Below are 15,846 nucleotides of genomic sequence, written 5' to 3' on the forward strand. Positions count from 1 at the left end.
CAGCCCAAGAACATAGAGAAAAATCCCGCACAACACTGTCCAGAGTTATATAATTTTGCAATAAAAAAAAAAAAAACTAACATTTTCGGTAGGGGTGTGCAAAAATATTGAAATATCCATATATTGTAATGTTTAATGTGATGATACAGTATTGATATCGTGGGCTGCTGTATCGATACATCGCCAAAAGTATTTTTTGGTGCATTTTACTATAGAGAAAAATCGTCTTACTTGCAAAACATGAGATTTATTCAGACAAACCGTGCAACGTATCGGCATTAGACTTTCATCAAGCAAACAAACAAAAAAAAAGGTGGCCTAGTGCCGAAACGTTGCACAGTTTGTCCTAATAAATCTCACGTTTTGCAAGTAAGACGATTTTTTTCTGTAGTAAAAAATACTCTTGGCGATATATCGATACAGCAGCCCACGATATCGATACTGTATTATCACATTAAACGATGCGAAATTTCGATATTTTTGCACACCCCGACTGAAAATTGCAAAACTAACTAACTGTAACCCTGGTAGAAAGAAAGATAAGTCACCATTAACTAAACTAGGACAAATCCCTCTTTATCTCACTGCTGTAAATATCTCTGTGGGACTATCCCAGTTAAATAGACAATGAATAGTTAAAGGTCCTTCATAACACAAAAATGACTCTTGTGACCTTTAAGCCGTGTTATAATGTTGGTGCCTCATTAAAAACACACCTGGAGTTGTGTTTTGTTTCATTCACACACGTTTGAGTAACCCTTTATTTTTAGTCTGTCTGCATCTTCAAAGCTCGTGATGTCAATTTAACAACTACTTTACTTTTGTTTAGGAGAGATTGGCAATTCCAGGGCTGAAATTGTCCAAATGTTTTTGTAGTGAAGGTGAATGGACTCAAAAAAGCCAAATATTCAGGATTTGTGTTTTAAACATGTGAACAAAACTAAACACACCTCCAGGAAACATTATAACATAGATCAGAAAATAGTGTAATATGGGCCCTTTAAAATCTGTGTATCATTCGTTCATTTGTTTTTCAAAATAAAACCAAAAACAAGAAAACGGAAAAACAACTATTTTCTTCATTATTTCTTTCTAAAACCAAAATTAAAAATACGGATAACAATTGTTTTTTTTTTTTCAATATTCAGTTTTGTGTTCCTGCTTTAAACTGCAATGCCAGACATTTATGCCGCATACGGACTGAACCAGGACTGAACCAGGACTAAACCAGGACTGAGTGTTAGGACGGGCCCAGATTTGCACCCGCGTAGACTGTCGGGTGATCAGGACTGAGACCAGGACCAGACCAGGACTGAAACCGGGACTGAGACAAGGGCTGGGACCGGGACCAGACAGGAACCAAGACCAGGATGGAGACCGGGACTGAGACCGGGACTGAGGTCGGGACTGAGGTCGGGACCAGACTGGGACTCAGACTGGGACCAGACTAGTACTGAGACTGAGACCAGACCGAGACCAGACTTAGACTGAGACCGGGACCAGACCAAAACTGAGGCCAGGACCAAGACGGGGACTTAGATTGGGATCAGACAGGGACTGAGACCGGGGACCAGACCAGGACTGAGACTGGGACCAGACCAGGACTGAGACTGGGACCTGGTTTAGTCTTGTTCAGTCCTGTTTTAGTCCTGGGGTCAGTCCTGGTTCAGTCCGTATGCAGCAGTTTAAGTCACAGAAACGGGAAACGGCTGTTATCCGTTCTTTCCATTATTCATTTAAACACAAAATCGAAAACTGAAAAAACATAGTTATCCGGACACACGGATTCCTTAAGACAAAATTTTTATTGTTGATTATGTTTTGCTTTATCCAGAATGACATAGGCGGACAGAGGAGCCTGGTGAACAAGTGGAGCACATTTCAGAAGTCCAGACTGGTGTGTTCTGTCCCGGGACCAGACGGACTCCAAACCCACTTCAACCAGCTGCGTGAGTCTGACGCATAAATCTCCTATGTGCACCTAAACACAACATCTGAGACACACATGGCCAGAGGGGAGCGCACGGCTGCCCTTGAACACTTCTTTATATTTATGATGGTAACTTTTGGCCTTGTATACTTGACCCAGATGGACTTTTTACAAAATACAATTCACAATACAGGTCTGCAGTACTGATTAATAGAGAGTCAAGTCTATAAAAACATGTGTTATTGAGCAAATGCAAGATGGATGTGTTTAATGTTCCAGACAAAGCAACAACATCTCCATGACAAGCAGCTGGCTGATCCTCCACCAGTAAAGTTACACAGTGCACCTTTAAAGCATGATCAAAGACTTAATTTATAATGAACAAATTGTATATTATTGCTGATTCCGACTTACCGCTTGAGGTTGGGGTTAGAAGTTGGAGGTATTTCTTAAAGGTCCTATATTCAGGGTTCCCACTCTTTTTCACTGACAAATTTTCATGACCGAAAGTGAATTTTTCCATGACTTTACGACACCTACATGTGTAGAATTGAGGATACTTTTAGAGTTTCGCGGTCTTGCTGTTTCGAGGATTTTTTTGTGTGTAATTTTGCATGCTTTTTTTTTTTTTTTTTTTTTTTTACAGCGTACGAGTGTGTTCCTCCCTCTGCGTCCTGATTGGCTGAGGGAGTGTAGACCATTGTGTTGTGACTCCTGTACAGTGCAGAATGTGTTCAGTTTGACAGATTTACATAAATGTTCGATCGCTAGCAATGAGATTCTGAAGTGCAGTTTAGTCCTGGTTTAGTCCTCCTCTTCAGTCCTGGAATCAGTCCTAGGTTAGTCCTGAGTTAGTCCTGGGTTAGTCTTGGTTCAGTCCGTGGCGTAGGCAGCGCAAAAATTTGATATAATCTCGGGTTAATGGGCGGGTGTGGTCCTGTACTGCACAGGTGCGGGTCTCCAAAAATGGACCCGTGCAGGACTCTGCGCTGTAGGACTCCATTTTGGAATAAATGAATCTTCGCTTTGTTACATAAAGAAGGAGGAAAATAACAAAAGGACGACAGCAGCAATAACGTTTTAAGCAGGATGCAAAAAGTGTTCACTGTCCTGTGTGAGAAAAGTGTATAAAGTGTGTGGTGAGGGGTTTTACAGCCTTAAAACAGATATAATAATTGTAAAATATAAAGTTGACCACTTCGCGGATTTCACCTATCGTGGTTATTTTTTTAGCGTAACCCCCGCGATAAACGAGGGACCACTGTAATACTTTTTTAACATTCAAAATACTGTCAGTGCATTTATTGTCGGCTCTTTTAAACAAAAGGCGTACACACGTTCGGAAATAATTATAATAGCTTAATGAGAACATAACAGAACGCTGTAGTTAGAAAGAGATAGTAAAATTTCATAACTTTTCCAAAACTTTAATTGAATTTTGGTCTGGAAAATGACATTTTCAATTTTCATGACTTTTCCAGAATTTACATGTTCGTGGGAACCCTGTGTATTACGCAGAATGTATTCTTGTGAGATTTAAAACATATTACTTCCTCAAAAACATACCCGATAATCCCATAAAAGTCCAAGAAGACACTTTGTGGAGTTCACACATCTATAATCCCAAACACCCAAACACTCGGGCCCCTCCACGGACCTGGGAAATGTCAGGGATGTGTGAAGTCAACTGGTCCATGACTTACTGGGGGAAGACATCAGTTAAACCTAAATTATATTACGCAAAATTGACTCTTGTGAGCTTTAAGACATGTTATAATGTTGTTGCCTCATCAAAACAGACCTGGAGTTGTGTTTTATTTCATTCCTACATGTTTGAGTAACCCTGGTTTATTAGTTTTTCTATATCTCCAAAGCTCAAAATGATCTGTTCCACCTCGTGATGCCAAATTTACAACTGTGGTACTGTGGTCCAAAGCAAGAAAGATGATCTGATGAAGGCTTTTTGCCGAAACGTAATTTAAAAAAGCTTTTGGACATCGGCCATTTGAGTGTGCTGTGCTTTTTTTTTTTCTTCATTTTTGTCAAGTTAACGGCTACCCTTTACCTTTAGTTTAGAGAGAGATTGTATTTCTACGACTGTAATTGATCTAAATTATTCTCGTGACGGTGTATGGAGTTCACATCACAAAGTGTTTTCATTTTGAGAAAAGAACTCAGCCTAAACATGCAGGGTTTGTGCGAATAAAACTAAACACAACTCTAGGCTTGTCTGTGATGAGGAAACAACATTATAACATAAAAAAGCAGAGTATGGGCCCTTTTTGTGGGTACAGCACCAACTATATTTGCTGAGAGTGTAGACCTACTTTTTCTCTAGCACGAATCTACATCTATATCTAAACCCCAGAATCTAGGTCTTTATAAAAGTAGCACTAGCCTACTTCCACTTTTAGCACACTTTTTGGCATCCCAACCAAAGCCTCAAATACTTGAAGAATTGCCCACGAAATAGCTCCACTTCTCAGAGTCTGGAGGTTGGTTGGAGTTTGTGGGAGTTAACAGAAATATTTAGAGTTGGTTAAAAAGCTCAGCGTGCATCGCCTGAAATCCTGGCCTGTTACCGTGGAGATCAACGCTCCGTCACCGGGAGACAGTAGCTACGGTGACAGAGTGTTCATTCATTCATTCATTCGTTAGATCATGGTCCTGTGGTATGTACATGTGTGGGCGACAACTTTGGTCTGGGGTCTTGGCGTCTTTGTTCAGGTTCTTGATAGAGAGTAGACTTTACATATTAATGAAGCAGAACTTATTTGATTGATAGATTAAAAGCACTTACACTCAGCCTGTGTATATGAACTTTAAAACCTTTTAAATGTTTATATGCACAATAATTCCCCTGTCCTTAGACTAAAAACTCTAAGAACTCTTACCCACTCCACAAAGCACCCGAAGCAAATCTATTATTACGCCAGACTGTCGATGTAAATGTCTGTGTCAATAGAATCATTTTAGAAGAAAAACCAACCTTGCATTTGAAGGATTTATGTCTGAGCAGCAGCAGTGAGTTGTTCTTCCTGATAGAAAACTTGGCAGCGGCAGACTGAGATCACCTAGCACCTGTCTTACTGGCAAAGTAAAATTTCACTGCTGCTGAGAAAATAGTCCCTCAACATGCAACAATTCATGCGAAGCAAGATTAGTTTTATTTCAGTCATTATTTTATTCGACACAGACATTTACATCGAGAGTCTGGCGTAATAAGGAAAGGAAATTGAGTCCTATGTTCAAAATTCTGGACTGTCCCTTTAAGCCTCATGGTGAAACTTCTTTGCAAATGTTTTTCCAATGTGTTTTTTTTTATTTCAAATGGCAGTGGAGAAATTCAATTCTGTCTAATGGACAAAAGTTTTTTGATCGGTCCCATCAGAGTCCTGAATGATTTTGCTAAAATGACATGTTCACAGTCAGTGCAGTTCAACAGACTGAGCCAACAAACAAAGTGTAAACAAGTAGGTGTGTTAGTTTCAGAGTAGTTTCAGTGTAATTAGCTGCTCCCTTCAGGACCGTGCCCACCAGAGTCAGACCAAACCTGAAGAAGCAGCTTGGATGAGCTGCAAAACATATTTGATGAAAATATCTTCTGTCCAGTTAACATAATTTCAAATGGCAGATAAACTAACCAAACTTGTATGTTCAAAGCCTGGTAGAAGATAATATTGAAAAGTGTAGACCAGTGGTCCTATAACATTCTAAGTACCATCCAATACCCAATTCAAGGTCAAGACTAGAATTAAACCAAGTCTAAAATAGGACTTCACCACTAAATCCATGGAGTGCCAGTCGCAAAAAACTGTTGCTGTGTCCTTTGGCAAGATACGTCACCCACATTGCCTAGTATGAAAGTGGAGTGTGTGTAAGTGTTGGTGGTGGTCGGAGGGGCCGATGGCTTAGATTGGCAGCCTTGCTTCTGTCAGTCTGTCCAGAAAAGCGCTGTATAAAACTGATGCATTATTATTATTATTATTATTATGAGTTTCAGAATGATGAAAAATTTGGAACAAAATACCTAAGATTAAGTTAAACTGATCTAATCTTAATCGAGACAAACAGGCAACAAGTTAAAGGTGTCATTGTAAAGATACATACTTTTTCAATATGTTTTGAGTTACAAAAATAACTTTAAACCAATATTTTTGCTCTATCTCCTGCCATTTTGGCTTTTGCTTAACTTTAACTAGTACCAGTAAATCCAGACTTGACCCTGACCCCTTATCACGTCTCAGAGTAAACCCAGCGCTTCTTTGTTTGTCCGAACCACACGCAGAAGTAAGTGAAAGTAAATATATACCTTCCCCTCACACATACACCCAACCGCATTGTGTTTATTTTACATTTCAGGCCCAAACATTCGAAACCATCCCGCGCTGTTTAAACCTGCCCAGATGTAAACACGATTTCCCAGCATGCTCCCTGATCTGATAAGGCTACGCTAGTAATGCTACGTCTCTCAAACATGTGAAACCGCAGCTCTGTGGGCCGTGGGGAGGAGGCAGGTGAAGAATGCAGTGAATGTGCTGTTTATGCCACGCTCAGCTGAACAGAAACACTACAAATCCCATAAATCACTGGGGCTCGGCGGCTACCAGGGCACAGGCTGAACACGTGTGCGTCAGAGGGAGAGTTTCTCACTGTTATTTTGAGTTATATGTGGAGTTTTATGGCAGTTTGGTGTTGTCAAGGAAATAATTTGTCTAGGAACGAGCCAAAAAGTGGTGTGTACTGGTAGCAGCACTCCCCAGTTATTTTTGCTTGTAAGAACTGGTGATAAAAATACAATATTTTTCAGGGACTGGAGGAATAATGGCACAAAAAGCATAAAACTCGTAAATGGTGCACTGCGTAACTTTTCTGATGGAGAGTCTGTCACATGCTTGTCTCCATGGAGATGTTATTCCTTTGTCTGGAATGCTTCATGGTATGACATTAAACACATCTATCTAGTATTTATTGATTACAAGTGTTTCTGTTGCTCAAAAATACAACTTATTCTGTGAATAGGGTTGGATCTCCACAGATCTGAGTCCAGTGTTTCCCAAACTTTTTTTCGAGGGACCCATATTTTAAAAATCACAAACCTTCAGGACCCAAGTCAATAGACATTATTGGTAAATCACAAACTAAAGGAGGCTTTGACCATTATTGAACATTAATGAGGATATTTTATTGTTGACTGATCGTGTCTCTCTAAACAATTAGTTTTACTCAAATTTTTAACAATGAAAAACAGAAATTGAAGCAACAATAAAAGGATCCATAAGTCACCAATTTGGACATTAAATGTAGCCAATTTCTATTTCTTTTCAACATTCAATTGAACCAGCAATATTAGAACAAAATAGTCTGTAGAACTGTATATTACAGACCTACATGTAGATCGTGACAAGACGACCCCAAAAAAATCTCTTGCGACCCACCTGAGGGTCGCGACCCAGTCTTTGGGAAACAGTGATGTAGTCTAGTTGTCTAGTATGTAGTCCTGTCTATAGTTGTCTCCCTTGAGATAGAAAGGTTTGATCTGTACCGTGGAACATTCTAGGCCAGGGGTGTCAAACTCAAATTCACAGAGGGCCAAAATTAACAACTGGGACTAAGTCGTGGGCCAAACTAAATATTTATTGAAAAAATTCAATATCTGCATGCAAGATGTGTAATGTTGAACCTTTTCCTATTATTAAATGTTTAATAATAGTTTTGCTTGAACACTGAATCCAGAACAAGCATAATATAAAATAATACAATTTTAAATAAATAATGTCTCTATAGCCTATCTGTAGCCGTCAGTCAGCTCTAATAAATATATGATATTATCTTATATTGCATGCCAGATTTGGTCCCCGGGCCTGAGTTTGACATGTCTGTTCTAGACAAAGCAATAACATCTCCATGAACATGAGCAGATGACAGACCATCCACCGTCAGTTTCAGTGCTCATGTTTACTGTTTAGCAGGTAAAACATATAGATATGATGGTAAACAATAGAAACGATAGCAAAAGAAAGATTCAGATTTCTGAGTGACGTTTTGCAGCTCATCCAAGCTTCAGTTCTGGTCAGACTGCTCATGGACACTGCCTTATATCTCCATGATGGGAAGGAGATAACTACACTTCTGGGGACTGGAACCAGGTGGCTCGTGGCCTGGTTTTGGACGCATATTGCTCTGTTTTCTTTGTTATAATGTTGTTTCCTCATCAGAAATATACCTGGACTTGTGTTTTGTTTCATTCACATATTTTTAACACAAAAATCCTGTGTATTTAAGCTGAGTTTTAAATTGCACACACCTTCTGTAGAATCATTTGGATGATTTCAGACCTGGACTTACCAATCTCTACTGATTCAAAGGTAAAAAAGTAGCTACAGCTTCATGGCATCACAAGGTGGAACAGAGCATTTTGAGCATTGTAGATGTAGACAATCTGATAATAAAGCATTATTCAAACATGCGTGAATGAAACAAAACACAACTCCAGGTCTGTTTTTGAGGAGGTAACAACATTATAACATGGCCTAAAGTTCATTTTTGTGTTATATATGACATTTAATGTTATTTCCTGCCACACATATCATTGGTTTGGTGCAATTTTAAATATTCAAATCACAAAACCTCTCCATTTATCAAGTTCTTATTGGTTTGACGATTAAGGGTCCATCTTGTCTTCATTCCTCTCATATCTTCTTTACCGCAGTTGTTCACTCATGCAAACTCTTCCAAGAGCTTTGTGTTTGTGGTTTTAGGCTAATTCACCCTCTTCTCTCTCACCACTGTCCTTCTCTCCTCCTCCTCCTCCTCCTCCTCCTCCTGCAGTGTTCTGACCATCATTTCCTCACTGTTCAGATGCTTTCGGCGGTTTACAGCCCGTGTGGCGGACATGTTTGGAGGAACTGTCGAGTTTGAGGTTCGGAGAATGCCAGCTCTCTAACTGTGGTCAGGTTTAGAGTTGTTAAGATAGCGACGCAGAGGCCATTTTAACAGAATCCAGAGTGATTTGTCAACATTTAAGACTTGGGACAGGAAGAGTGCGGAGTAAACAGGATGTGACACGAGAGGTGTAGTTCCATTTTAAAGTGAAACCACAAAAATGCTAGCGACAATACATGACTGGTTACTTAAAATAGATTATTATCAATAGATTATAGTTTGATTTCAAATACAAAATACAAAACCAAAAGACCTCATCTTGCCAGAGTGTGAAACTGAGAAAAATGACTTCAAAGTTTCAGTTTTGTCCATACAAAAGTATAATAACTAGTTGCTATAATGAAGAAATATTTGTATGTGAAAAATATTGAGCTCAAAATTGACCTTTGACCATTACTTGGCAGTTCCTGTACTACTTTGTATCAGGAGCCAAAAATCAGGAGTCATGCCAAGGCAAAAGGCAGAAACTGATATTATCATTATTTGCTTGATTTAACCAAAGTCTATTCATCACTGTGTTTCTTTCAAATTATATAGAAGATTTCCTATTTAGTGCTGAACAGGATCGTGCGGTGGTACTTACTCAGTTAAACAGTTTGACCGACAAGTTACTTTGCAGTAACTTGATTCATCAGCCGGTTTCACGTCGTGGAAACCGTCTGACCTCGCAGCATTAGAATTTGTTCGCTCAACAATAGGTGGGTACTTTTTTTAATTTAAACAATCGCTGCTATTTGGCTGTGACCTATGTAATGCGCCGCTAACGGGGCTAACTCTTTAGCTTTTCCAAATCCCTTAGGAAGAAGGACTATAACATCTTTCCCCTTGATAAAATTCACCAAATATTCTCTTTGTTCCGGCTTTAAATCCTCAATTTTGGGAATCGTTGCCAACACAGAATGTATGTCTTTGTCTACATCCATCTCGACCGCTTTGTTTACTGTTTTGTTGTACCACAAAAGGGACCCAATCATGGCTTCACAGCTCTTCGCTGATTGGCCGGTGCACGGTCTGCAACTTTCGGGGTTCAAACCGTCTAGTGTATTCTGATTCCTGACCTAGTCACTGGAGAGAAATGAAATTGAGCAGAGGCACTAGATGGTGCCAGCCAGGCTAACTTTATTTTACGTTTTACAGAAACGAAACTTAAAACCATGGCTAATTTGCATAAAATATAAGGCCCCCCCCCAAAAAAAAAACAGCTCGCTCCTTCCCTGATGCATTCATCTTCTGTCGGACTAAAGGACACAAAGGAATATGAGTGTTCTTTCTGTGACAGAGGATGTGCTGCTGATGGTGAGTCTGTTCTGTCCTTCTATCACGTTGTAGTTCATATTAAAATTTACATGAACGCCAGGTTTAAAAACTCCTAGTGTTGTGGTGGTGAATTACTTCACGGCACATAGCTCTCGATGCAGATCCATAAATCAAAAATAACAGCAACAAGGCGACGGTGGCAGTGTGCATTGAGCGATGCAAAAAAACCGCAGCTTTGATGCTCCCAAAATCGTGTTGTCTGAGATCGCAATTTTCGGTCCAAAACAATAGGTCATTCAACACTAGTGAAGCACTTCCTGTATTACCACATGACATCACAAGGTGGAACAGAGTATTTTCAGTTTCAGAGAAGAAGGTACGAATGAAACAAAACACAACTCCAGGTATGTTTTGAAGATGAACATTATAACAAAATAGTTTAATATGGGCCCTTTCATAATAATTTCATATTTTTTACTTGATATTTTAGGCAGTAACACATGTAGACATTATTGCAACAAACTCACTATAAAAATGTGACTGTGTATTAGTTCATAGTTCATATCCGACACTGGTTCTTCCTTAAAGCACTTATAGCTCATTTTCTCCTTTAACACAATAGACAGTGTCCCATCTGCTCCCTAATTGTCTCTCATTCTTTCCTCCAGCCATACAGCCCATATGTCCTCTTAATCGTCCTCTGTCACCTCTATCATATACTTTTATACTATCATCCCCCCACATTTTACTGCTAATAACTTTGCCTCCAGCTATACTCATTATAATATGACAGTTTTTACTCTGCCGGTACTGAAATGTGGATATAGGGCATCATTTTCATGTACTGTGATAATAGTCTTCTTTCTCCATTAAGAGTCGGAGTTAGGAGTTTGGGGGGTTGAAATAAAAACACAGACAGATAAACCACTATGGAAATGTTCTTAGATGCTTTTTTCCACATTTGTTGCATATTTTGTAGGGGTGTAACGATATCCAAATCTCTCTGTACTATATTTCACGATATACATCTCACAGTACGATATTTATTGCGATATTTTGTGGAGGCTAAACTGTTAATATGATACTTTTTTCTCTTAAAATGCCTTGACAAAAAAACAACTAAGGCTACGTTCAGACTGCAGGGCTTAATGCTCAGTTCCGATTTTTTTGTGAAATCCGATGTTTTTGCGAGGTTGTTCACATTTCCAATTAAATGCGACTTGTATGTGACTCCAGTGTGAACATTAAACGGCCCGAAAGTGTCCCGAATGTGCAATGGAGGACATGATGACGTCAACCGCAGCGAGCGTGCTCTGTGTTTACGGAAGTTGTCCAAACATGGACGCAGCATTGAGCACCTGGCGATTTTAAAGTTCCTCTTGTACCGGAGCCAGAACATGAACAACTTACTTGTTTTAAGGAGGAGATTGAGAAGGAGAAGGACGAGGTTTTTGGCCGTGGTGTTTTGTGGGGCAGCGGCAGCGACGTCCGTTGAAAGGAACGTGTGGATGTGGAGACGGAGCCAAGAGTGGTGAGTGGTGATGTGCTTCACTTCAGTGACACGGAGTTCATTAACAATTTTCACCTACTTCAGCGCAGAATAGTGACGTTTGTGGCTTGTTGGTAACGTGTAGGTCAGATGAATGCACTTTGGCCGTTCAGACTGAAGTCACATGTCAAAAGATCAGATATGTATCGGTTTCAGGAGCACATATCGAAGTGGCCTGGGTCATTAAAAGATCAGATACAGGTCACATAGAGGCCAAAAAATCAGATTTGGATCACTTCAGTCTGCAATCTGAACACAGCCTAAGACTTAAAAGTGTTAGAACTGCTATTTCTTCTTGTAGTCTGCACTGAAATGGAGCAAAGGATCATGGTCTATGTAGTTCCCTCTGTCTTTTTTTTAGCTATTGCTGCACCAGAACTCTTAATTTAAGCAAAGACACTTGTAATTCGATATATTGTGATGGTCAGCGATGTTACTGTGAGAACTCTGACAATACGACATCACGATATTTATTGTTACATAATATTGTGTTATTGTTATGAGACATCTACTACTTCTTGTGTCACTAGGACAACTACCATGAGTACTACGTTGCTGTTATTGCTATTAAATCACCTGTACGTGATTTTAAGCCATGTTTAAAGACCACGTTTCAGAATTAAACGTTAGCCCCACCCACTTCGATGTTGAAACATGAGAAAAAAATAAAACTGTCAGTAGTTTCCACATGTTTCACAATGTTTCTGATTGGATAAAACAGTCTAGTGACTTCCATATCCAACAAAATGTCAAATTAAAATGTAAAGACCACATAATTCAGTGTTTTGTTTTGTTTTTACCAATACCTTTTGCAAACTACTGTATGGAGTAAGAAGCATTTTTACTACACAGGTGGAAATTAGAGGTGGTCTAATGGATAAGATGTAAGATACAGACCTAGTAATCCAGGAATTGTGAGTTCAAATCCCATCTGGAATCAAGAAACTGATCAACCAGTATAAAAATCTAAACTACTGGATGACTATATTTATTATTATATTTATTTATTTTTCCTTGCTCCTGCAGTGGAGTAACTGTCAAGAAAATGTTCTGGTGCAATTGTAACCTTGCAAAACACATCACAATGAAAGACAATTTAATAGTCGTCAATTTAATATAATAGGGGCAAAAAAAACAATTAACTTTTTTCCAATTATCTCAAATCACTGCTTTTCTGCTGGTGTAACATTTCAGAAAAAAGTGCTAAATACTAAAACTAATTATAATGTTGTTACCTCCAAAACACACCTGGAGTTGTAGTTTTGTGGGTTTTTTCATTCACAAATGTTTGATTCATCCCGGTTTATTAGTCTGTTTACATCTCCAAAGCTCAAAATGCTCTGCTCCACTTTCTGATGTCATGATGTGGTCGTTTTTAAGTTAACAGCTACCTTTAACGTTTAGTGCAGAAGAGATTGGCAACTCCAGGACTGAAATCATCCAAATGATTCTAATGAAGGTGTATGGAGTTTAAAAACACAGTGGAGGACTTGTATTAACACATGACATCACAAGGTGGGACTTTTTTTTTTTTTCCATGTACAAGATTTGTGTGTTAAACATGTGTAAATGAATCAAAAGAAACAGAAAACGCACGCCAAAATTCTTGTAGAGGTGCAAATGCAAGGAGCAGCAAGACAAAAGTGAAAAAAGGCATTGCACACCCAGATGGCCGATGTCCAAAAGATTTTTTATTTTCAAAATAACGTTTTGGCAAAAAAAAAAGCCTTCATCAGATATTTTTCTTGCTTTGGACCACAGCACATAAAATGGTTGCCAGCCCAGGTGCTCATATCCTCCAATGAATGGGAGGTCCCGAAGTGAGGTCACCCACCCAACCATGTGTAAATGAAGCAAAACACAACTCCAGGTATGTTTGTGATGAGGAAGCAACCCAACACAAAACAGTGCGCCGCGGGACACATTTTGAAAGCTCATTGCGGGCGTGGGCGGGAGTGGGCGGGTGGAATGATAAACTGTAGTCCTGCAAACTAGGGATGGGCATGATTAGTCGATTAATCGATAATTGATCATTAAGAATTTCATCGATTACGTTCATTTTAATCGACAAACCGAATGTAGGTTGCTGTGTGTAGTGTGACCAAACAGGTCTGTACATGTGTCTCTCTGCACTCAGAAGGAGCGAGACACAAACACAAACAGTGGGTCAGTCTGCAACGTACCGAAGCACAAATGTGTATTTAACGATGATTTGTACAAGAAATTCCACGCTTTCCTTTGCGTTCGGGACAAGTGTGAGTCCATGTGCACAATGTATAAAGCAGGAACATATGTTTCTGTGTCCAGTGGAAAAAAGTTTTGCCAGGTGAGAGTTGCTCAATGTTGATGACGAGTTCCCACCTCCCTCCCCCCGTACGGTGTCCTGGTTTTGACAAATGCAAATCTGGTCACACTAACCTGTATTCCACTGAGTCTTTTAATCCAACAGAAATTGAACCACATCAGCGACACAAGAGCTGTAGCTTTTAGTTTATGCAAATTAGATGCGGTTTTAAGTTTCTGTGAGAGTTGCACAAAACTGAATTAAACACATTATAATGTCAAACGGGCTGATGTGGCTCTAGAGTCGTTACGGTTTATATGTCGTAAAGTTGAATTTATTTATGCAGATTAGTAGTGCAGATAGTAATAATAATGATGATCATTTTAATATAAAAACGTTAATGATTAATCGATAATCGATCGTTAATTCTTCCGACGATCGATTAAGAAAATTTCATCGAATGCACATCCCTACTGCAAACTAAATATGAGCGTAAACTAAAATATACAAATGATTAATGTATCCCTATCATGCATCATTTGTGCTGGATACTTTATAAATAAAACGTTAATAAAAAACAACAAATAAAAACATTTTAAGCAGCCTAAATTTGCAGACGTGGTCTAATCTCGCGCGCATTTTACACAATTCCTTTCCTCTTCTCCGTGTTCGATAGAGTTTAAGAAAGCGAACGCCCTCATCTTGCGGGATTTGCGGGCGAGACAAAATATCGCAGATGCGGACGGGAGCAGGAATGAAAATCACAATTCTTTATGGGTGCGGGCGGGAGTAGGATTAGTTCTGTCCCGTGCAGACCTCTACTTCATATCATATCACTTCTCTAATCACTTTCATTACCATATCAGCACGTCTAACCAATCTCACTCAACCGGTCCCAACTGTTGAACTTTCTCTTTCAAATCCATCTCTCTCCTCTCTCTCTTTTTCTCTCTCTCTCTCTCTGCACCTCCTCTCTCTCCGTGATGGATTTTGTGCTCTTTACGTTGCCTTCAAACTCTGATTTATCTTTCTTAATCCACAAAGGAACCTTTTCACGGCCACTCTTCCCAAAGCGCGTGTTGATGGGGCGCAAAAGACCATTTATCAGAATATAGTGACACTTCCGCCTTCGCTCGCATTATAAATGGTTTTAGATTGACTCTGACCCTTTATTTGTCCATTATCTGCTGGCTCAAAAGGGCAGGGAGGCAGAGGATGGAGAGCTGGGGTGAAAGATGGTGATGTGAAAAGTTCTGTACAGGAGCCAGAGCGACCTGCTGCTTCTCCCAAAGCCTCAGATCCATCAAATGATAAAGCTCCGCTGACGGGCGTGATGGATGGAGCAGACGTATAGAAACGTGGTGTTTAGACAGAAGAAGAACGATAGCTCTAAAGGAGGAGCGCAGGGTTTAAAACTGTTGTAAATGTCACTTTTGGGGAAGTTGATAAGATGTTGTTAGAAAAAAAACTAAAATATCTCTATGATTAGGATTGAATCTTTGCCAAAAAATGTTAATTACTGAAACTACTGTGAATGACAGCGTATAGTACCAGAATTTTGCAGAATTAAAACCCCAGTCTTCAGTGTACAAGTCCAATATCAATACCCAATATTCCACGAGAGACTGTGAGGTTCAAAGGGTTGAAGACTTGAAACTGGACAAAGTTTTGGAAGAGAGGGAACAATACAAGAACAACATGGTGTCACTCAATGAATAAAGTGCAAAGATACAATTCCAACCACAAGGAGACGGAGTATGTGAAGGAAAACTAATGATGACACTAGGGATGTAACAATATCCAAATCTCTTGATATGATATTTGTTGCATTATTTTGAAGAGGCTGATAAAATTCTAGACGGGACACTTTTTTGCTTTTAA

General features: G+C 39.4%; 1 protein-coding gene across 1 annotated transcript in view; it reads left to right on the forward strand.

Annotated features, from left to right (window-relative positions):
• Positions 1–15,846, forward strand: part of sema3h (sema domain, immunoglobulin domain (Ig), short basic domain, secreted, (semaphorin) 3H) — a 188,928-nt gene that overhangs the window by 112,764 nt on the left and 60,318 nt on the right. The window contains exon 8 of the mRNA XM_020929434.2: positions 1,835–1,949. Coding sequence (XP_020785093.1) covers positions 1,835–1,949 — 115 coding nt within the window. The remainder of the gene's footprint in view (positions 1–1,834; positions 1,950–15,846) is intronic.

The sequence above is a fragment of the Boleophthalmus pectinirostris genome, unplaced genomic scaffold (assembly GCF_026225935.1).
Source record: "Boleophthalmus pectinirostris isolate CB_2022bp ecotype Guang Dong unplaced genomic scaffold, ASM2622593v1 HiC_scaffold_8, whole genome shotgun sequence".
Taxonomy (NCBI): domain Eukaryota; kingdom Metazoa; phylum Chordata; class Actinopteri; order Gobiiformes; family Gobiidae; genus Boleophthalmus; species Boleophthalmus pectinirostris.